We start from the raw sequence: 22,961 nt of genomic DNA on the forward strand, positions 1-22,961 counted from the left end.
TGTCGCCGGTTAGAACTTCGCTCAAATTCCAGTCATATTGACTCAAATTGTGGGCTAACGTGCAACTTGTAGAAAAACAATTCAAGATGTAATCTACGTCTTTTTATTGTAATTTTAAGGCAAATCTTCCTCCAAAAAAAAATTGAAATGGAACTAAAAAACGAAAACATTGTTGGCTGCTCGGCCCACGGCCTAATAGTTTTTATTGATATTCCCATTTATGTATGCTATGCCTTAATTTGCTCTGTCATTAGGTTTAAAAAGACAATGGAAGGAGTGAGTGATATCATCATACTCGCGATGGCGGAGAGGATTGGAGTTAGTACACCGTTAACGAAGCTAGCTTTGAAACTCGGCTTAAAAATGGAGGATGCTGAAAGATTTACTGCGATGAACCGGATGAATGGCCAAGTATCTACGGAAGGAACAATGAGGATGCTGCACACATGGAAGAATAAGACACTTGTGAACAAACAATGGGCCACATTAGAGGCAGCTCTCATAGATGCAGATCTTGCCGGGATAGCTGACAAATTTTCAAGTAAGATTTATTTTGTTCTCTCTCACCAGAGGGTTCTGTTCTGTTCTGTAAAATGCTCTGATATAACGAGGTATCTGTTATAACAAGGTGATTTCACTGGTCCCAGCTTTTCGTATTTCTCTCCCCTTGATATAACAAGATTCCTGATATAGGAAGGTAATTATTTTTGGTCCAAGGACCTCGTTATTACGAGATTCCACTGTACAGCATTTAACTCATTATGTAGGGTATATGCCTAACAAACTTGACATTGGCTTTTCCAGACTAGTAAATAAATCGGAAGGCCCGTTTCTGCTGACAGGAATGTAAAATCTAAAAGTGAAACCAAGGTTATTAATACACACAAATTAAACATTTTCGCTCTCAGGTGGTGTGATATGATTTTGCGATAGAAATTGTAATTCTCAACATGAAATGCCCACATTCCCTATTATTCTAATTAGTTACAGATCATCTCTCTTTCTCTTTTAAAGACAAATTCCTCAAACTGTTCCCCCCCCCCCCTAATATACTACTTTCGTCCGAAATCTTTGTTGGCACATAATGTGCCATTTCATTGGCACTCCAATCTGTATGTGTACTTTTTAGTTTCAAGTTCTTCTCTTTTTCTTTCTTTTTCTTCTCTCTCTCTCTCTCTCTCTCTCTATCCTTATCTTGTTATATATTTATATCGCTTTCATCTTTTTTCTTCTCTTTGTTCCGTCATTTTCTCTTTCCCCCTCCTGTCTTTTATTAAGGCCACCAAAGAAAAAGGGTCGTGGCCGATTCGCCCTCCCCTCCCTGGTCCACCACTGATTTATGTACGCATTATGAATAACTTTTGTTGGGGTTGGGCTTTCATTCCATCCAAAATGTTGCCGACCCTTAATACTCAGGATAGCGTTATATTTATATTTTTTCTCGCTCTCTTTCCTGTTTCTGTCTTCTTTTCTTTTATATTCTTTTCTCTTTCTTCAATTTTTTTCGTCCGTTGCTATCTCTTCCCATCTTTTTTAGGCCGCCAAACGGAGTGGAGGGAGGGGGGGGGATTCGGCTTCTTGATCCGCCACTGTTGAATTGGTTATTCCAGGCTATAATAGTTTTTTTCCTTTCTTAAATTTTTCGTTACCCTTTTATATGGCCTGACATTGAGTTCTTTTTTTCAATTGAAATACGCATCATTGTAGGCATGGTAGAAGAAAAAGCGAGGAAGGTACCGAGGTCCTCCATGGGGCTTCGAAGCAAGCTAGTCGACCCTGATGGAGATGAAGAAGGTATTGCAAACAATATGCATACATTATAGTCTAGTCAAAATGATCCTTTACCGTTATAGTTAATGAAATATATCAATATTTCCCTTAACTACCAAATACTGATATGATATCAATGTTAAGAAAAAAGAAAAGAAAAGGGAAACATGGTAAAATAGCAAAACATTGAACCATTGAATTGTGTGTGTGGGAGGGGGGGGCGGGTAGGGAGGAGGAGAAATGATAATGATAATAATAAAAATAATAATAGTAACAATCATATCAATCATAAAAACAATGAAGATAATGTAAATTATGATATTAATAATAATACAACTTAATTTGAGATGAGCTTTTGCATAATTTGAATTCTTAAATCTTATTTCTGACGGATTTGACATGTATATGAATAATTCATTTATTCATAATAGGTTTATGTTTTCAGCAGCTTGAATATTCGTCAGTGTTAGTGCTATAATAAATAATATGATGGGTGCATGTAATACACTTTAATAATTATCCTCTTTCTCTATTTTCACTGCCCTTGATCTTCGTTTACAGAACGTAAGTATGCAATTTTATCCAATCTTGATTATTTCATAGACTGACTTTAGTCATTCATCTGATATTTCTTTCCTTTCATTTACTTTTTTGCTTCATTGAAACTATGCACAAGATTACAATTCATGAATATATTGAAATCAATAGCATTATCATGGTATGTAGAATATTACAAAACAACAATATCATATTGCTACATTTATAACCTCGTGTTCGCAATTTCAATTTACATCCATCTTCTCATGGATGATAATTATGTGTGTCTAATTTACTAATTTTACTCTCATAGATATGAAGTGCAGTTCTTTCATTTGATGAGTGTGTATGGTCGATACGTAATATAACTTGGAAACATGGAACATGTCAATTACCTGTAAAGGTCCGGAAAATGAGAAAAGAACGATATTAGAAAATGTGTTGTTGTTACGCCAAACTGAAAAAGAAGAGAGGCACCTTGCATGCGAATTAAGAAGTAGAAAAATATGTTCTCACGTATAGTAGTTTTCTATCGATAATTTTAGATAGTTCACATGAGATTTGAAGGACAAAATGACGTATCATGATCTTCTTTCTCATTTGCATGTATTAATTGCATGTATTGTAAAGCAGCAATGCACCTTGAACAAAATGTAAATGCGGCGTGTCATAGGGTATCATTATTATTCCTATTGTCAAAGAAGGAAGCTATTTGTACTGCATATCTGTCATGTTCTTCATGTCTTTTCTACCTTCCTCAATCTTCGTTCACAGCACGTAAGTATGCAACTTCAACCAATGATGTATATTTCATATGTTCAATAAATCTCAATAAATTTGTCTTTTTAATAATTTCTCTGTTCAATTGCAACATCTAAAACAAAGTGAACGTCCGTGAATGCATTCAATCTCAGAGCAATACAATAATTATAAGAAAAGTAAAAAAGATACCATCTATAGGTATTTTAATTTTTTTCTACTCCCGGATAACATATGTACACGATTTATCAACCATATCTCAATACACTCATGGTGCAACGTTTCAATAAACTGGATTATTCGAGCAAAATAATAACCATGATAAAGCTATGTTCCCTACGACAGTGTGAACATGAATGTTACTTACACTGAATAAAAACATTTAAATGGACCGCAATATCACTAACTGATTAACTAACGAAATCATCTAAAAAGGAGGAACATAATTTGTACATACAGTCTTTTAGTCTAATCTAATATGCATTTTAATCTATTTTTCATCTGTCCGTGATCATCGTCCATAGCTCGTAGTAAGTATTCAACTTATTCAAAGGATTTTTGTATAAATATGTTGAACATTCTGGTTTACCACTTGACATATGCTTTTTCTATCAATAGCAATATTTGCCCTTTTAAAATCCTTTTATACAAGACTATTATTGAGAAATATACTCAAACTGAAAGCATATCAAAATTTATCTTAATGTTGGATAGATCAAATTAAAAAAAACATTACAAATAAAATTAAAACATGCTAAGAAAAGAAAAAGAAAAAGGGTAACATATTTTTTTCTTTCTCTATCCTCTTTCCTGATTAATTTCTTTGTTTTCTTTTCTTATTTTACTACACTGATAATATGTTTATGCTGCCATAAGACGGAATTTTCGTCAGTGTTCATGCGATATAATACATATACGTTTTTTACGATATTGTACACAGAAAGCGAGTAAAAAGTGAACCAAAATAAGAGAGGAAAAAACGATTGCATGTATGATTATATTCTAATATGTATCTCTTCGTTCTTCTTCTTTTCCTTATGCCCTTGATCATCGTTCAAAGAACGTAAGTATTCAACTTTATTCTAACATTATTATCTTATTTAATCTGATTTTTCTTTCTTCATCCAACTGATACATTTCCCTTACATTTACATATTTGCTTCAGTGAAACTTGGCACGAGGTTAACATTTACAAATGTATTGAAACCGAAAGTGTTTTCATGATTAGGTAATATAGAATCGAAAAAGATACCTCATAAAGCTATTTCATTTATAACTTCGTGTTGACGATTTGTATTTACATCCATCTTCTCATGAATGATAGTTATATGTATATGATTTATTTGTTTTACCTTCATAGATATTTATATAGTTCTTTCATTTGATTGGTGTCGATGGTCAATAATAAATATAATTTTGGAACATGCAACATGTCAATTAATGGTGAATTAATACAAATGAGAGAAAAAATATAAGGAAATGGTTCATAATTGTTACACAAAACTTTACAACTTTAATCTACCTAATGATAGTTACATGAAAACATGTACATGATTAATAATCCAAATTTGATGAACTCGTGTTGCAGTGTTTCGGCAAGAAGGGATGTGCAAAACGATAAATCATAAAAATGTAGACATGAATGATAACTAACGTAAAGGGTACATATTCGAAAAGAATATTACCAAAATGATTAGCCCTAACCAGGCGCGTACGCAGGGGGGGGGGGGGGGGGGGGGGGGGTTGGGGTTAAACCCCCCCCCTTGAGTTTTTTTTGTGTGTATGTTTTGTGTATGTGTATATGTGTGTATGTTTTATTAAAAAAAGAATTTAAAAAAATTACGCCAATGGCTGACCTAAAAAAGGTGACCTTACCCCCCCCCCCAAACGGAACAAAATGTCGAATTTTCAAATTTCGAGACCAAAAAAAAGAAAGAAAAGTGCCCCCCCCCCCCCACTGAGCGACTTTTTAGCTGGCTGAGTCGTTACGATTTTTTTTTTGGACTCCAAAAAAAAAAAAAAATGTCCGCTTACCCCACCCCCCCCCCCCCCCCCAAATGAGGAAAATATCAAATTTTCAAATTTCGAGACCAAAAAAAAAAGAAGAAAAAAGTGCCCCCCCCCCCTCCCCCACTGAGCGACTTTTTCAGCTGGCTGAGTCGTTACGATTTTTTTTGGACTAAAAAAAAAAAAAAAAAAAAAATGTCCGCTTACACCCCCTTCTACTGAGGAAAATATCAAATTTTCAAATTTCGAGACAACAAAAAAAAGAAAAAAGTGTCCTCTTACCCTCCCTTAACAAACTCAACATTGCTATTTATAGAAAAAAAGAAAAAAATTATACCAATTGCTGACCTAAAAAAAGTGTCCTCTTCCCCCCCCCCTTATTCAGCGGCTGGCTGAGTCGTTGTGAAATTATCGGCCCGATTTAAAAATTGTTAACCCCCCCCCCCCCCCCCTCTTGAAAAAATCCTGCGTACGCGCCTGGTTGCAGTGCTTCGGTACAAAGGGATATCCATGCAATACAATAAAAACAAGTGTTTGCTAAGCCATTGTTAAAATGAAAACTAACTAAAAATAAATGAACTCGCGAGAAATAATACCAACAACTTGAAGATTAACAGAAAATTCCCTTCCGTTCTCCACCCAGAGAGGAACATGAATAATATATGTAATCTAAACTTATCTGTAATTCTATCTTTTGTCTTCGGCCCTTGATCTTCCTTCACAGAACGTAAGTATAGAACTTAATACTATAATATAAATTTGATAAGTGGTTACTTGCTGATGACCTTTCTTACATGTCCTTTATTATCAATTCATTTTCATTCATTATTCTGAACCTTTTCACGCACTCATAGCTTATAATGCTCTTATCTTCATAAAATCCTGGTTACACTTTGTACTTTTTTTTAAATATTTCATTTCAGGATTTGTATATGTAATGCGTTCAATCATTTGACCTTAATAACAGTAAAGTGTATTGCGTTCATACCATGTGGTCTGTGAATATTATTTCTACATGTTGAACATGTTAATTGATAGTAAAACTAAGACATCTTAAAGCTTATCTGCCATAGTTTACAGGAGGGATTAGACCGCCCTGCAAGGTCACTGGACAGGTGGTTATCTCATCAACTCAGCTATCAGTTAACATAAGAAAAAGAGGATCATGGGGGACCAATGGTCACCGATTAGGCATTGTTTGTTATATAGAGGGCGCAGGTAGCTACAAGTAGTGCAGTGGGCCTTTAAAAATTTAGATTAATTTTAACATCAAACACAGAAAGAAAAGAGGCACCTAAAAAAGAAATGATCTTTCCTACGTTTAAATTCATATTTCCAATGTTGTAATTCCAAGTAATAGTAAATGATTAAAATAACTTCAAATATGAGTTGTCATTTTTTTATAGAGCTTTTAAAATGTTATGGAATACACCGTACAAATTTAATATGATGATTATTTATGAATAACAAAGAAAAAGCCTATTTGTACGGTATATCTATATTGATCTAGATCTCATTATTACTTCCTCCGATCTTTTTTTATGGCCCCTGATTTTGGCCGATTATTCATCGTTTATATGGATATTAAATGTTGGTTATTTGTCAGAGAATGTTATTCTTAAAGTAAATCCTGTTTTTATTTGTACATTTTACAAAAGATAATCATTTTTATAATGTATGGAAACGATACAAAGATAAATGAATGTAATGGTACCATTTATTGATATCTAATTTCTCACATCGGTTTTAGGATTTGAATTTACAAATTTTGTATTCATAAGGATTTTTAAATGATTGTATCTGATTTTCATAGCCTCCTTAAAAAAAGCAGTGTTGCTGTTTTTCGGTACGAACAGAAATTTTTGCAATAAATTAAGAACAAGTGTATGTTAAGCCATTTTTAAAACGAAAACTAACTTAAATAAAGGACACGAACTCTCGAGAAATAATCACGAAATGATTAACCGAAACTCCCCCCCCCCCCCCCGTTCTCTACCAAATGAGGAACATGATTTATACATATAGTCTTTACTTATCTGTAATTCTATTTCTTTCTTCTGCCCTTGATCTTTGTTTCACAGGCCGTGGTAAGTATGAGACATAATCCTATAATATCTTTTTGATAAGTGTTTTAATTCTGCTGACCTTTCTTACATGTCCAATATGAACAATTCCTTTTAAATTAATATGGCGTTTGTAAATTTAATTGTTAATTATAGAACATCTTAATTGATAGTAAAGACAAGAAATGCTTCAAAGCTGCCCGGCATCCATGTTTCATCGGTAGAAAGCCTTGACAGAACGTGAAAAACGTGTCAGTCCTTGATCAGAACGTGAGAAATGTGAGGGACCCCATCAGAACGTGAACGGCCGACACTAAACGTACTAGCATCCTTGGTAGTCCGCAGTGTGCCTTGGAACTCCTTACCCTCCCACGACCCGTCACGGAAACCGTGATAGACACTGAGAAAAATCGACAAAATCCCACGACACTCTACGTTTCGAGGAGATGGGGCTGCCGTGGCTACCAAGAACATAGTGTAAAAGTAGCATTACATGTTGTTAATTTTTCAGGAAATATTATTCTTATTTTTTTTAAACATTTTACACAAAATAATAGTTTTAGAATGTATGAAACAATAAAAAGAGATAAGAAAATGTTGACAGGGACAATGGTATCATATATTGATATAACATTTCTCATACATCAGTATTTCGATTTAAATTTACAACTTTTATGTTCATGAGAATTTTTATATGTATCTGATTTCCATGTCATCCTTTAAAGAAATAGTGTAACAGTGCTTCGGAACGAAAGGGTTTTTGGCTAAACAATAAAAACAAGTGTTTGCTAACCTAGTGTTATAATTTGTATAATAACGAAATGATTAACCTAAACTTCCCTCCCGTTCTTTACCAAAAAAGCAACATGATTTATATTTGTAGTCTGTATTATATTATTTATTTTTTTATTCCCTTCATCTACGTTCACAGAAGGTAAGTATGAAACTTAATCTTTATATGTTTATTTAATATGTCAGTTCCTATATGAGGTTTAATTTTTTTTCAAGACCTTTTAAAACACTGTTTTGCGCTGTACAAATGTAATATGATAATTTTTACGATTATCAAAGGAAAAGCCTATTTGTACAGTATACATCTTTATTGATCAAGATCTCATTTCTATTTCCTCTGATTTTTCTTCATGGCCCATGATTTGGGCCATTTTTTGAAAATCTATATGGTTATTAAATGTTGGTTATTTATCAGAGAATGTAATTCTTAAAGTAAATCCTGTTTTTATTTGGACATTTTACACAAAACAATAATTTTAAAATGTATGGAGATACACTAAAAAGAGATAAGAAAATGTTGACAGGGACAATGGTATCATATATTAATATAACATTTCTCATATATCAGTTTTTCGATTTAAATTTACAACTTTTATGTTCATAAGAATTTTTATAAGTATCTGATTTCCATGTCCTCCTTTAAAGAAATAGTGTAACAGTGCTTCGGAACGAAAGGGTTTTTGGCTAAACAATAAAAACAAGTGTTTGCTAACCTAGTGTTATAATTTGTATAATAACGAAATGATTAACCGAAACTTCCCTCCCGTTCTTTACCAAAAAAGCAACATGATTTATATTTGTAGTCTGTATTATATATATATATTTTTTTTGTATTCCCTTGATCTACGTTCACAGATGGTAAGTATGAAACTTGATCTTTATATGTTTATTTAATATGTCAGTTCCTATATGAGGTTTAATTTTTTTTCAAGACCTTTTAAAACACTGTTTTGCGCTGTACAAATGTAATATGATAATTTTTACGATTATCAAAGGAAAAGCCTATTTGTACAGTATACATCTTTATTGATCAAGATCTCATTTCTATTTCCTCTGTTTTTCTTCATGGCCCATGATTTGGGGCATTTTTTGAAAATCTATATGGTTATTAAATGTTGGTTATTTATCAGAGAATGTAATTCTTAAAGTATATCCTGTTTTTATTTGGACATTTTACACAAAACAATTGTTTTAACATATTGTATGGAGATACACTAAAAACAGATAAGAAAATGTTGACAGCATATGGAAACGTTTGCTTGTATGTGTCTCATAAAAGAAGTTGACCACAAACTGACTCCCACACGGTGTTGAGTGCTCAGGGGTCACTAGCCTATAATCTAGGCGGAGTGCCGAGCTTTTTCTTTGCTGCTAGACTAACCCTAAGCAGAACGTCTGATACGGCGAGACTACGAACCGTGAGTCGCGAAGCGGCTCACCGCCTATAATCACTGGTCTAGCTAATCAATATTCATATATATTCAAAATGGCGGATCTATGAATCATTCAACAGCCCTACCAAATAAGGTACACCTATGTTACGTTCGACCAATCAGATATAAAAAACCGCAACGAAAAAAGATTGCGCTCGAGTCATCATGATCATAGTATCCGTGGTCCCGTAGAAAATCACAGCACAAGGGGATTGCTTGGTATATTGCACTCTTTCCAAAACCAGTAGGTAATGCAACAAAAATTTCCCTGCCGGCTTCAATAACGCTACGAATAGCGGATTCCTGCAGTTCTCTGAATTTTCCATTAGGAATGCCTAGTTTGTTGGCCGCATATGATAAACTTTCTCGCAGAAGATCGTCGTCGCATGAACTACCCGCCATCTTGGATGAAGAAAATGACGTAATGTCACGTGATTTATAATATGCATATGCATAGCTCTTCTCCATACGTGTTTCTGATTGGTTGAGTTCATTTCGTATTCATGAGGTTTTTTCGTACGAAAAACTGCCACGGATTCATGGTCGATAATAAAAAAAAACAACGACTAAAGCTAGACCAGTGATTATAGGCGGTGAGCCGCTTCGCGGCTCACGGTTCGTAGTCTCGCCGTATCAGACGTTCTGCTTAAGGTTAGTCTAGCAGCAAAGAAAAAAGCTCGGCACTCCGCCTAGATTATAGGCTAAGGGGTCACAGGCTACTGGCTTCATCGGGCAGGTAGTTCCATTATGTGAATGGGTAAATTAACTATTACAAAATGAGGGGACACATTACATTGTACAATAGGGACACACGTTGCAGAACATACTCTTTTGTTGACTTACTCACTACATGAAACTATAAAACTAAAATACATTTTGTATTCTAACAATTGGAGTACAAATAATAATAACAGGTGAATGAAATGCATAAACACCACAAACACCTGGGGAGGAAGCATTCATAAATTTGAATACATATAGTTGATAAACGACTCCGATGAAACTATAAAACTAAAATAAAATTTGCGTTCTGGCAATTGGAGTAAGAATGATAGCAGGTGAATGAAATGCTTCAACAACACAAACACCTTGGAAGCTAGGAAGCATCCATGAATTTGAATAATTTAGTTGATAAACGACTCCGCATGTGGACGTTTGGTGGAGCAGAAAGCATTGGATTATTAACAACACAAACCCATTTAACAGAATGTCGGAACGTAAATTAAATTTGGCGCGGTTGGAAAATGCATCTTTCTACCCTGCGACTTTAATGGTACGATCCAGTAAATTAAAACAGTAAAATGGATCTTATTTTAAAATTACTCATTAAATAAAACCCAAAACTTCAGTGATATCAGAAAAAAATATGTTATATCTTACTAATAATTAAAAAAAGATGTATAAACATTGTGAAAGTGTCGCATTTTACGATAAAAAGACACCGATTTAGCGAAGATGACGTCATTAGTGCGCTTGCATCAGGGAATTCAAGGTCAAAAGGTCAATTCAGACGCTGATAAGTTAATGGTCGAGCCTTTTTGTTTCCTTTATTCCGACAAAATTATACAATCAATCAAAACAAGTTTAATACCAGGAGAAAGCTAACGATTAGTATTTTCATTAACCGCTTGCCCCAAAGTCGCTTGACCACAGTGAGAGCTTGCGAGAGCGGCCAAAGTGTGATTGAAACTCGCTATTTGCTCTTCTCCAACGCAAAAAGACACGACATTGTGCTGGATAAATGTATTTTTTCCGGCAAAAGTACAGAAAATTTGCATATGGTCTTTTTATATTATAATTTATGAAATGTTACCCGAGTGAATTCCGGGCGCCCCAATGCTGGAAAGAAACGCACATTTTAGAAAACTTCACTTTTTCATGGAAAAATGCTTATTTGTTCTATGCACACAAGTCAGATTGAGCGGATGATACAACGTTTCCATATGGGATAGTGGTATCATATATTGATATAACATTTCTCATATATCAGTATTTCGATTTAAATTTACAATTTTTTTCTCCATAAGGACTTTGTATATGTATCTGATTTCCATATCCTCCTTAAAGAAATAGTGTTAAAGTGCTTCGGAACGAAAGGGTTTGTGGCTAAACAATAAAAACAAGTGTTTGCTAACCCAGTTTCATAATTTGTATAATAATGAAATGATTAACCGAAACTTCCCTCCCGTTCTCTACCAAAAGAGCAACAAGATTTATACATATAGTCTGTATGATATTATGTAATTCTTTTTTCTTCTTCCCTTGATCTACGTTCACAGAACGTAAGTATCGAACTTAATCTTAATATATTAATTTGATATGTCAGTTCCTATATGAGGTGTCATTTTTTTCTTCAAGACCTTTTGAAACACTGTTATGCGCTGTACAAATATAATTTGATTAATGAGTACGATTATCAAAGAAAAGGCCTATTTGTACAGTATATTGATCAAGATCTTATTTCTTTTTCCTCTCATTTTTCTTCATGGGCCATGATGTAGGCTATTTTTTAATAATCGATATGGCTATTAAATGTTGGTTATTTGTCAGAGAATGTTATTCTTAAAGTAAATCCTGTATTTATTTGGACATTTTACACACACAAAATAGTTTTTCAATGTAGGGAGATACACTATAAAGAGATAAGAAAATGTAGACAGAGTAAAATGGTGTCATATATTGATCATATAACATTTCTCATTTCAGTTTTACGATTTAAATTTACAACTTTTATCTTCATAACAAACTTTTAAGATTGTATCTGATTTTCATAGCCTCCTAAAAAGAAGTAGTGTTGCCGTCCTTCGGTACGAACAGACATTTTTGCAATACAATAAGAACAAGTGTGTTTTAAGCCATTGGTAAAACGAAAACTAACTAAAATAAAGGACACGAACTCTCGACAAATAATAACGAAATAATTTACGGAAACTTCCCTCCCGTTCTCTACCAAAAGAGGAAAATGATTAATACATAAAGTCTTTACTTATCTGTAATTTTATTTTTCTTCTGCCCTTAATCTTTGTTTCACAGTGCCTGGTAAGTATGGGACATACTCCTATAATATCTGTTTGATAAGTGTTTTAATTCTGCTAATCCTATAATCTTTATTTGATAAGTGTTTTAATTTTGCTGACCTGTCTTACATGTCCAATATAAACAATTCCTTTTAAATTAATATGGGGTCTGTGAATTAAATTGTTAATTGTAGAACATTTTAATTGATATAGTAAAGACAAGAAATCTTGAAATAAAGATTAATTTTAATACCAAATTGAGAAATAAAAGAAGCATACAAATTGCAAATAATCATAAAGTATTTTCCTATGTATAATTTCGTATTTCCAATGTTGTCACTTCAAATAATAATTAATTGATTAAAATCAGGTCCTATATGAGGTGTCTTTTTTTCTCAAGAAAATTGTCCCTGAAGTCATGTGCGAATGAGAAGCCTAGTAGGCCGTAGTAAAACGGGGTGAAAGCAACAAAACGTGACAGTACGTAATAGACCGTAACAAAACTTGGGAGGTGGTCCGTGGTGGGACGATTTACGGGCCTGGCGCGCCAAGAGTGTTGGGTTTTACTACGGTCTGACATGCATGTTGCGCTGGTCTCAGGATACAATAATAGCTTTTGCTTTGGAGGTCTCTTTTTATATCGTGCTTCAAAGCTGCCCGGCGTCCATGTTTCATCTGTAGAAAGCCTTGACAGAACATTAAGAACAAGTGTGTGTTAAGCCATTGTTAAAACGAAAACTAACACAAAAAAGGGGACACTAACTCTCGAGAAATTTGACCTTACCTTTCCTCCCGTTCTCTACCAAAAGAGGAACATGATTGTAGTCTATACTTATATGAAGTTCTATATTTTTTCTTATTCCCTTGATCTTCGTTCACAGACAGTAAGTATGGAACATAATCCTATAATATTTATTTGATAAGTGGTTTTATTCTGCTAATCCTATAATCTTTATTTGATAAGTGGTTTTAGTCTGCCAATCCTATAATCTTTATTTGATAAGTGGTTTTATTCTGCTAATCCTATACTCTTTATTTAATATGTGTTTGATTTTGCTGACCTGTCTTACATGTCCAATATGTACAATTCACTTTTCATTTATTTTTGTGAACATTTCCACGAGGTTAACATTCTTACAAATATTCAAACAGAATGCAATATTAAGATACAGTAAAATTGAATTCGAAAAAAGCTTATAATGCTCTAATTTTGTTAAAACCCTGGGTATTATATGCATTTCCATTCATTTTTCACAAGGATTGTTATATGTATCTCATTATCAAAGCCTCCTGAAAGGAATAGTGTTGCAGTGCTTCGAAACGAAGAGACATTGTTACAATACAATAAAAACAAGTGTTTGCTATTCCATTGTCAACATCAAAACTAACTAAGATAAAGGACACGAACTCACAAGAAAGAACAACGAAATTAATAACCGAATCTTCCCTCCCATTCTCTTCCAAAAGAGGAACATGATTTATACATGTAGTCTATACTTATCTGTAATTCTATCTTTTTTTTCTTCTGCCCTTGATCTTCATTCACAGTCAGTAAGTATGAACATAATCCTATAATCTTTATTTGATAAGTGTTTGAATTTTGCTGACCTGTCTTATATGTCCAGAATGTACAATTCACTTTTCATTCATTGTTCTGAACAATTCCACGAGGTTAACATTTTTACAAATATTCAAACAGAATGCAATATAAAGATACAGTAAAATGGAATTCGAAACAAGCTTATATTGCTTTAATCTTGATAAAACCCTGGGTACTCTATGCATTTCCATTTATTTTTCTCATTTTGTATGTTATATTTCATTGATTCATTTTGCTTTTATAAAAAATTGGGCGGAGTACTTTCAGACATGACGTCTGTGAATATTATTGTTAAATGTAGAACATTTTAATTGATAGTAAAGATCAATTTCAACACCAAACTGAGAGAGAAAAAAGGAATATCAATTGCAACTTATCAGAAAGTATTTTCCTATGTATGATTTGTTATTTCAAATGTTGTAATTTCAAATAATAGTAATTGATTAAAATAAGTTCAAATATAATGTGTCATCATTTTTTCTCAAGAGCTTTTAAAAGAACGTATACGCTGTACAAATGATAAATGATAATCATTTACGATTATCGAAGAAAAAGCCTATTTGTACGGTATATATTTATTGATCGAGATCTCATTTCCAGTTGCTCCGATCTTTCTTCACGGCCCATGATTTTGGCCAATTATATATAATGTATATGGTTATTACAATTAACAATTATTATCTTCACAATAATTTTTATTCGATCTGATTTGTATAGTCTCAATTAAATAAATAACGTTGCAGTGCTTTGGTACGAAAAAAACATTCTTGCAATACAATAAGAATAAGTGTTTGCTAAGCCATTGTTAACATGAAAACTAACTAAGATAAAAGAATCAAACTCTCCAAAAACAATAACGAAATGAATATTACCGAATCGTCTATTCCGTTAAACCAAAACAGCAAGATGATTTATATATGTAGTCTGTATTTCAATATGTCATTTCTGTATTTATTATTCCCTTGATGTACGTTCACAGAACGTAAGTATGAAACTTATTCCTCATACATTTATTTGATACGTCAGTTCCTATATGAGGTGTCATTTTTTTTCTCAAGACCATTTAAAACCCTTGTATGCGCTGTACAAATGTAATGTGATAATTTTTAAGATTATCACAGAAAAAGCCTATTTGTACAGTATACATCTTTATTGATCAAGATCTCATTTCTATTTCCGCTGATTTTTCTTCATGGCCCGTGATTTTGGTTGATTATCCATCGTTTATATGGTTATTAAATGTTGGTTATTTGTTGGTTATTTGTTGGTTATTTGTCAGATATGATAATTTGTACGATTATCACAGAAAAAGCCTATTTGTACAGTTTACATCTTTATTGATCAAGATCTCATTTCTATTTCCGCTGATTTTTCTTCATGGCCCGTGATTTTGGTTGATTTTTCTTCGTTTATATGGTTATTAAATGTTGGTTATTTGTCAGATAATGTTATTCGTAAAGTAAACCCTGATTTTATTTGGCGATTTACACAAAACATCAGTGTTAAAATGTATGGAGATACACTATAAAGAGATAAGAAAATGTTGACAGGGACAATGGTATCATATATTGATATAACATTTCTCATATATCAGTATTTCGATTTAAATTTACAACTTTTATGTTCATAAGAATTTTTATAAGTATCTGATTTCCATGTCCTCCTTTAAAGAAATAGTGTAACAGTGCTTCGGAACGAAAGGGTTTTTGGCTAAACAATAAAAACAAATGTTTGCTAACCTAGTGTTATAATTTGTATAATAACGAAATGATTAACCGAAACTTCCCTCCCGTTCTCTACCAAAAGAGCAACAAGATTTATATATGTAGTCTGTATGATATTATGTAATTCTTTTTTCTTCTTCCCTTGATCTACGTTCACAGAAAGTAAGTATGGAACTTAATCTTAATATATTAATTTGATATGTCAGTTCCTATATGAGGTGTCATTTTTTTCTTCAAGACCTTTTGAAACACTGTTATGCGCTGTACAAATGTAATTTGATTAATGAGTACGATTATCAAAGAAAAGGCCTATTTGTACAATATATTGATCAAGATCTTGTTTCTTTCTCCTCTCATTTTTTTTCATGGGCCATGATGTATTTTTTTTTTTTTTAATAATCGATATGGCTATTAAATGTTGGTTATTTGTCAGAGAATGTTATTCTTAAAGTAAATCTTGTATTTATTTGGACATTTTACACACAAAAAATAGTTTTTCAATGTAGGGAGATACACTATAAAGAGATAAGAAAATGTGGACAGAGGAAAATGGTGTCATATATTGATCATATAACATTTCTCAATTCAGTTTTACGATTTAAATTTACAACTTTTATCTTCATAAGAAACTTTTAAGATTGTATCTGATTTTCATAGCCTCCTAAAAAGAAGTAGTGTTGCCGTCCATCGGTACGAACAGACATTTTTGCAATACAATAAGAACAAGTGTGTTTTAAGCCATTGGTAAAACGAAAACTAACTAAAATAAAGGACACGAACTCTCGACAAATAATAACGAAATAATTTACGGAAACTTCCCTCCCGTTCTCTTCCAAAAGAGGAACATGATTAATACATAAAGTCTTTACTTATCTGTTATTCTATTTTTGTTCTGCCCTTCATCTTTGTTTCACAGTGCGTGGTAAGTATGGGACATACTCCTATAATGTTTATTTGATAAGTGTTTTAATTCTGCTGACCTGTCTTACATGTCCAAAAAGAACAATTCCTTTTTCAATTATATGGGGTCTGTGAATATTATTGTTAAATGTAGAACATTTTAATTGAAAGTAAAGACAAGAAATCTTGAAAATGAAAATTAATTTTAATACCAAATTGAGAAATAAAAGAAGCATACAAGTTGCAAATACTCATCAAGTGTTTGCTAACCCAGTGTAATAATTGGTATAATGAGAAATGATTAATCGAAACTTCCCTCCCGTTCTCTACCAAAAGACCTACATGATTTATATATGTAGTCTGTATTATATTATGTAATTTTTTTTTCTTCTTCCCTTGATCTTCGTTCACAGAAAGTAAGTATGGAATTTGATCCTTATATATTTATTTGATATGTCAGTTCCTATATGAGGTGTCATTTTTTTTTTCAAGACCTTTTAAAACACGGTTATGCGCTGTACAAATTAATATGATATTTTTTACGATTATCAAAGAAAAAACCTATTTGTACAGTATATATCTTTATTGATTAAGATCTCATTTCTTTTTCCTCTCATTTTTCTTCATGCCCCATGATTTTGGCTAGTTTTTGATAATCGATACAGTTATTAAATTTTGGTTATTTCAATTAAATTCAATTCAATTTTATTTCGCAATAAAAAAAATCAGAATATACAAAGTGGTTTTATTCTGCCAATCCTATAATCTTTATTTGATAAGTGTTTGATTTTGCTGACCTGTCTTACATGTCCAATATGTACAATTCACTTTTCATTCATTTTTCTGAACATTTCCACGAGGTTAACATTCTTACAAATATTGAATCAAGATACAGTAAATTTGAATTATATAATGATTTAATCTTGATAAAACCCTGGGCACTCTTTGCATTTCCATTTATTTTTCTCATTTTGTAAGTTATATTTCATTGATTCATTTTGCTTTGATAAAAAATTGAGCAGAGTACTTTCAGACATGACGTCTGTGAATGTTATTGTTAAATGTAGAACATTTTAATTGATAGTAAAGACAAGAAAACTTGAAATTAAAGATTAATTTCAACACCAAACTGAGAGAGAAAAAGGATATCAATTGCAACTTATCAGAAAGTATTTTCCTATGTATGATTTGTTATTTCAAATGTTGTAATTTCAAATAATAGTAATTGATTAAAATAAGTTCAAATATAATGTGTCATCATTTTCCTCAAGAGCTTTTAAAAGAACGTATACGCTGTACAAATGATAAATGATAATCATTTACGATTATCGAAGAAAAAGCCTATTTGTACGGTATATATTTATTGATTGAGATCTCATTTCCAGTTGCCCCGATCTTTCTTCACGGCCCATGATTTTGGCCAATTATATATAATGTATATGGTTATTACAATTAACAATTATTATCTTCACAATAATTTTTATTCGATCTGATTTGTATAGTCTCAATTAAATAAATAACGTTGCAGTGCTTTGGTACGAAAAAACATTCTTGCATTACAATAAGAATAAGTGTTTGCTAAGCCATTGTTAACATGAAAACTAACTAACTTTCAAAAAATAATAACGAAATGAATATTACCGAATCGTCTCTCCCGCTAAACCAAAACAGCAAGATGATTTATAAATGTAGTCTGTATTTCAATATGTCATTTTTTATTTATTATTCCCTTGATGTACGTTCACAGAACGTAAGTATGAAACTTATTCCTCATACATTTATTTGATACGTCAGTTCCTATATGAGGTGTCAATTTTTTCTCATGACCATTTAAAACACTTGTTTGCGCTGTACAAATGTAATATGATAATTTTTACGATTATCACAGAAAAAGCCTATTTGTACAGTATACATCTTTATTGATCAAGATCTCATTTCTATTTACGCTGATTTTTCTTCATGGCCCATTGATTTTGGTTGATTATTCATCGTTTATATGGATATTAAATGTTGGTTATTTGTCAGAGAATGTTATTCTTAAAGTAAATCCTGTTTTTATTTGAACATTTGTATGTAGATACACTATAAAGAGATAAGAAAATGTAGACAGGGGACAATGGTATCATATTGATATAACATTGCTCATATATCAGTATTTCGATTTAAAGTTACAACATTTATCTTCATGAGGATTTTTATTTCTATCTGATTTCCATATCCTCCTTAAAAGAAATAGTGTTACAGTGCCTCGGAACGGAAGGGTTTGTGGCCAAACAATAAAAACAAGTGTTTGCTAGCCTGGTGTTATAATTTGTATAATAACGAAATGATTAACCGAAACTTCCCTCTCGTTCTCTACCAAAAGAGCAACATGAAATCTGTATTATGTAATTCTTTTTTCTTATTCCCTTGATCTTCGTTCACAGAACGTAAGTATGGAACTTAATCCTTATATATTTCTTTGATACGTCAGTTCCTATATGAGGTGTCATTTTTTTTTCCAAGAACTTTTAAAACACTGTCATGAGCTGTACAAATGTAATATGATAATGTTTACGATTATCAAAGAAAAAGGTTATTTGTACAGTACACATCTTTATTGATCAAGATCTCATTTCTATTTCCTCTTAATTTTCCTCATGGCCCATGATTTTGGCCATTTTTTAAGAGGACACTTTTTTTTTTTGTCTCGAAATTTGAAAATTTGACATTTTGCTCCGTTGGGGGGGGGGGGGGTAAGGTTACCTTTTTCAGGTCAGCCATGCGAATATTTTTTTTTTTTTTTTAATAATTAAAAAAAAAAATCAAAAGGGGGGTTAGGGGGGTTTTAGAGTGGTTAACACACATAAAAATACCTAAGGGGGAGTTTAACCCCCCAACCCCCCCCCCCCCCCACTCCCTGAGTACGCGCTTGTCCATGCAATACAATAAAAACAAGTGTTTGCTAACCATTGTTAAAATGAAAACTAACTAAATATAAAGGACATGAACTCGCCAGAAATAATACCAACAACTTGAAGATTAACAGCAAATTGCATTCCGTTCTCCACCCAGAGAGGAACATGAATAATATATGTAATCTAAACTTATCTGTAATTCTATCTTTTGTCTTCGGCCCTTGATCTTCCTTCACAGAACGTAAGTATAGAACTTAATACTATAATATAAATTTGATAAGTGGTTACTTGCTGATGACCTTTCTTACATGTCCTTTATTATCAATTCATTTTCATTCATTATTCTGAACCTTTTCACGCACTCATGGCTTATAATGCTCTTATCTTCATAAAATCCTGGTTACACTTTGTACTTTTTTTAAATATTTATTTTCATTTCAGGATTTGTATATGTAATGCGTTCATTCACTTTACTTTAATAACAGTAGAGTGTATTGCGTTCATACTATGTGGTCTGTGAATATTATTTCTAAATGTTGAACATGTTAATAATATTTTAAAAAAACTAAGACATCTTAAAAATTTAGATTAATTTTAACTTCAAACACAGAAAGAAAAGAAGCACCTAAAAAAGAAATGATCTTTCCGAAGTATAAATTCTTATTTCCAATGTTGAAATTCCAAGTAATAGTAAATGATTAAAATAACTTCAAATATGAGTTGTCATTTTTTTTTATAGAGCTTTTAAAATGTTATGGAATACACCGTACAAATTTAATATGATGGTTATTTATGAATATCAAAGAAAAAGCCTATTTGTACGGTATATCTATATTGATCTAGATCTCATTATTACTTCCTCCGATCTTTTTTTATGGCCCCTGATTTTGGCCGATTATTCATCGTTTATATGGTTATTAAATGTCCGTTATTTGTCAGAGAATGTTATTCTTAAAGTAAATCCTGTTTTTATTTGTACATTTTACAAAAGATAATCATTTGTATAATGTATGGAAACGATACAAAGATAAATGAATGTAATGGTACCATTTATTGATATCTAATTTCTCACATCGGTTTTAGGATTTGAATTTACAAATTTTGTATTCATAAGGATTTTTAAATGATTGTATCTGATTTTCATAGCCTCCTTAAAAAAAGCAGTGTTGCCGTTTTTCGGTACGAACAGACATTTTTGCAATAAATTAAGAACAAGTGTATGTTAAGCCATTTTTAAAACGAAAACTAACTTAAATAAAGGACACGAACTCTCGAGAAATAATAACGAAATGATTAACCGAAACTCCCCCCCCCCACCCCCACCCCCGTTCTCTACCAAATGAGGAACATGATTTATACATATAGTCTTTACTTATCTGTAATTCTATTTCTTTCTTCTGCCCTTGATCTTTGTTTCACAGGCCGTGGTAAGTATGAGACATAATCCTATAATATCTTTTTGATAAGTGTTTTAATTCTGCTGACCTTTCTTACATGTCCAATATGAACAATTCCTTTTAAATTAATATGGGGTTTGTAAATTTAATTGTTAATTATAGAACATCTTAATTGATAGTAAAGACAAGAAATGCTTCAAAGCTGCCCGGCATCCATGTTTCATCGGTAGAAAGCCTTGACAGAACGTGAAAAACGTGTCAGTCCTTGATCAGAACGTGAACGGCCGACACTAAACGTACTAGCATCCTTGGTAGTCCGCAGTGTGCCTTGGAACTCCTTACCCTCCCACGACCCGTCACGGAAACCGTGATAGACACTGAGAAAAATCGACAAAATCCCACGACGCTCTACGTTTCGAGGAGATGGGGCTGCCGTGGCTACCAAGAACATAGTGTAAAAGTAGCATTACATGTTGTTAATTTTTCAGGAAATATTATTCTTATTTTTTAAAAACATGTTACACAAAATAATAGTTTTAGAATGTATGAAACTAAAAAGAGATAAGAAAATGTTGACAGGGACAATGGTATCATATATTGATATAACATTTCTCATACATCAGTATTTCGATTTAAATTTACAACTTTTATGTTCATGAGAATTTTTATATGTACCTGATTTCCATGTCCTCCTTTAAAGAAATAGTGTAACAGTGCTTCGGAACGTAAGGGTTTTTGGCTAAACAATAAAAACAAGTGTTTGCTAACCAAGTGTTATAATTTGTATAATAACGAAATGATTAACCGAAACTTCCCTCCCATTCTTTACCAAAAAAGCAACAAGTTTTATATTTGTAGTCTGTATTATATTATTTTTTTTTTTTATTCCCTTGATCTACGTTCACAGAAGGTAAGAATGAAACTTAATCTTTATATGTTTATTTAATATGTCAGTTCCTATATGAGGTTTAATTTTTTTTCAAGACCTTTTAAAACATTGTTTTGCGCTGTACAAATGTAATATGATAATTTTTACGATTATCAAAGGAAAAGCCTATTTGTACAGTATACATCTTTATTGATCAAGATCTCATTTCTATTTCCTCTGATTTTTCTTCATGGCCCATGATTTGGGCCATTTTTTGAAAATCTATATGGTTATTAAATGTTGGTTATTTATCAGAGAATGTAATTCTTAAAGTAAATCCTGTTTTATTTGGACATTTTACACAAAACAATAGTTTTAAAATGTATGGAGATACACTAAAAAGAGATAAGAAAATGTTGACAGGGACAATGGTATCATATATTTATATAACATTTCTCATACATCAGTATTTCGATTTAAATTTACAACTTTTATGTTCATAAGAATTTTTATATGTATCTGATTTCCATGTCCTCCTTTAAAGAAATAGTGTAACAGTGCTTCGGAACGAAAGGGTTTGTGGCTAAACAATAAAAACAAGTGTTTGCTAACCTAGTGTTATAATTTGTATAATAACGAAATGATTAACCGAAACTTCCCTCCCGTTCTTTACCAAAAAAGCAACATGATTTATATTTGTAGTCTGTATTATATTATATATATTTTTTTTTATTCCCTTGATCTACGTTCACAGAAGGTAAGAATGAAACTTAATCTTTATATGTTTATTTAATATGTCAGTTCCTATATGAGGTTTAATTTTTTTTCAAGACCTTTTAAAACACTGTTTTGCGCTGTACAAATGTAATATGATAATTTTTACGATTATCAAAGGAAAAGCCTATTTGTACAGTATACATCTTTATTGATCAAGATCTCATTTCTATTTCCTCTGATTTTTCTTCATGGCCCATGATTTGGGCCATTTTTTGAAAATCTATATGGTTATTAAATGTTGGTTATTTATCAGAGAATGTAATTCTTAAAGTAAATCCTGTTTTTATTTGGACATTTTACACAAAACAATAGTTTTAAAATGTATGGAGATACACTAAAAAGAGATAAGAAAATGTTGACAGGGACAATGGTATCATATATTGATATAACATTTCTCATATATCAGTATTTCGATTTAAA

At 32.0% G+C, this 22,961-nt stretch overlaps 1 protein-coding gene across 1 annotated transcript in view; it reads left to right on the forward strand.

Annotated features, from left to right (window-relative positions):
* The first annotated feature begins 300 nt into the window (after positions 1 to 300).
* Positions 301 to 22,961, forward strand: part of LOC100893764 — a 59,683-nt gene continuing 37,022 nt past the window's right edge. Inside the window, exons 1-15 of the mRNA XM_030984972.1 lie at positions 301 to 541; positions 1,708 to 1,794; positions 2,332 to 2,334; positions 3,082 to 3,084; positions 7,155 to 7,160; positions 8,068 to 8,070; positions 11,641 to 11,643; positions 12,395 to 12,400; positions 13,260 to 13,262; positions 15,862 to 15,864; positions 16,619 to 16,624; positions 17,016 to 17,018; positions 18,350 to 18,352; positions 19,029 to 19,031; positions 20,921 to 20,926. Of these exons, the coding sequence (XP_030840832.1) occupies positions 301 to 541; positions 1,708 to 1,794; positions 2,332 to 2,334; positions 3,082 to 3,084; positions 7,155 to 7,160; positions 8,068 to 8,070; positions 11,641 to 11,643; positions 12,395 to 12,400; positions 13,260 to 13,262; positions 15,862 to 15,864; positions 16,619 to 16,624; positions 17,016 to 17,018; positions 18,350 to 18,352; positions 19,029 to 19,031; positions 20,921 to 20,926 (379 nt within the window). The remainder of the gene's footprint in view (positions 542 to 1,707; positions 1,795 to 2,331; positions 2,335 to 3,081; positions 3,085 to 7,154; positions 7,161 to 8,067; positions 8,071 to 11,640; positions 11,644 to 12,394; positions 12,401 to 13,259; positions 13,263 to 15,861; positions 15,865 to 16,618; positions 16,625 to 17,015; positions 17,019 to 18,349; positions 18,353 to 19,028; positions 19,032 to 20,920; positions 20,927 to 22,961) is intronic.

This window comes from Strongylocentrotus purpuratus, unplaced genomic scaffold, assembly GCF_000002235.5.
Source record: "Strongylocentrotus purpuratus isolate Spur 01 unplaced genomic scaffold, Spur_5.0 spur5_scaffold_14, whole genome shotgun sequence".
NCBI classification, from domain to species: Eukaryota; Metazoa; Echinodermata; class Echinoidea; order Camarodonta; family Strongylocentrotidae; genus Strongylocentrotus; species Strongylocentrotus purpuratus.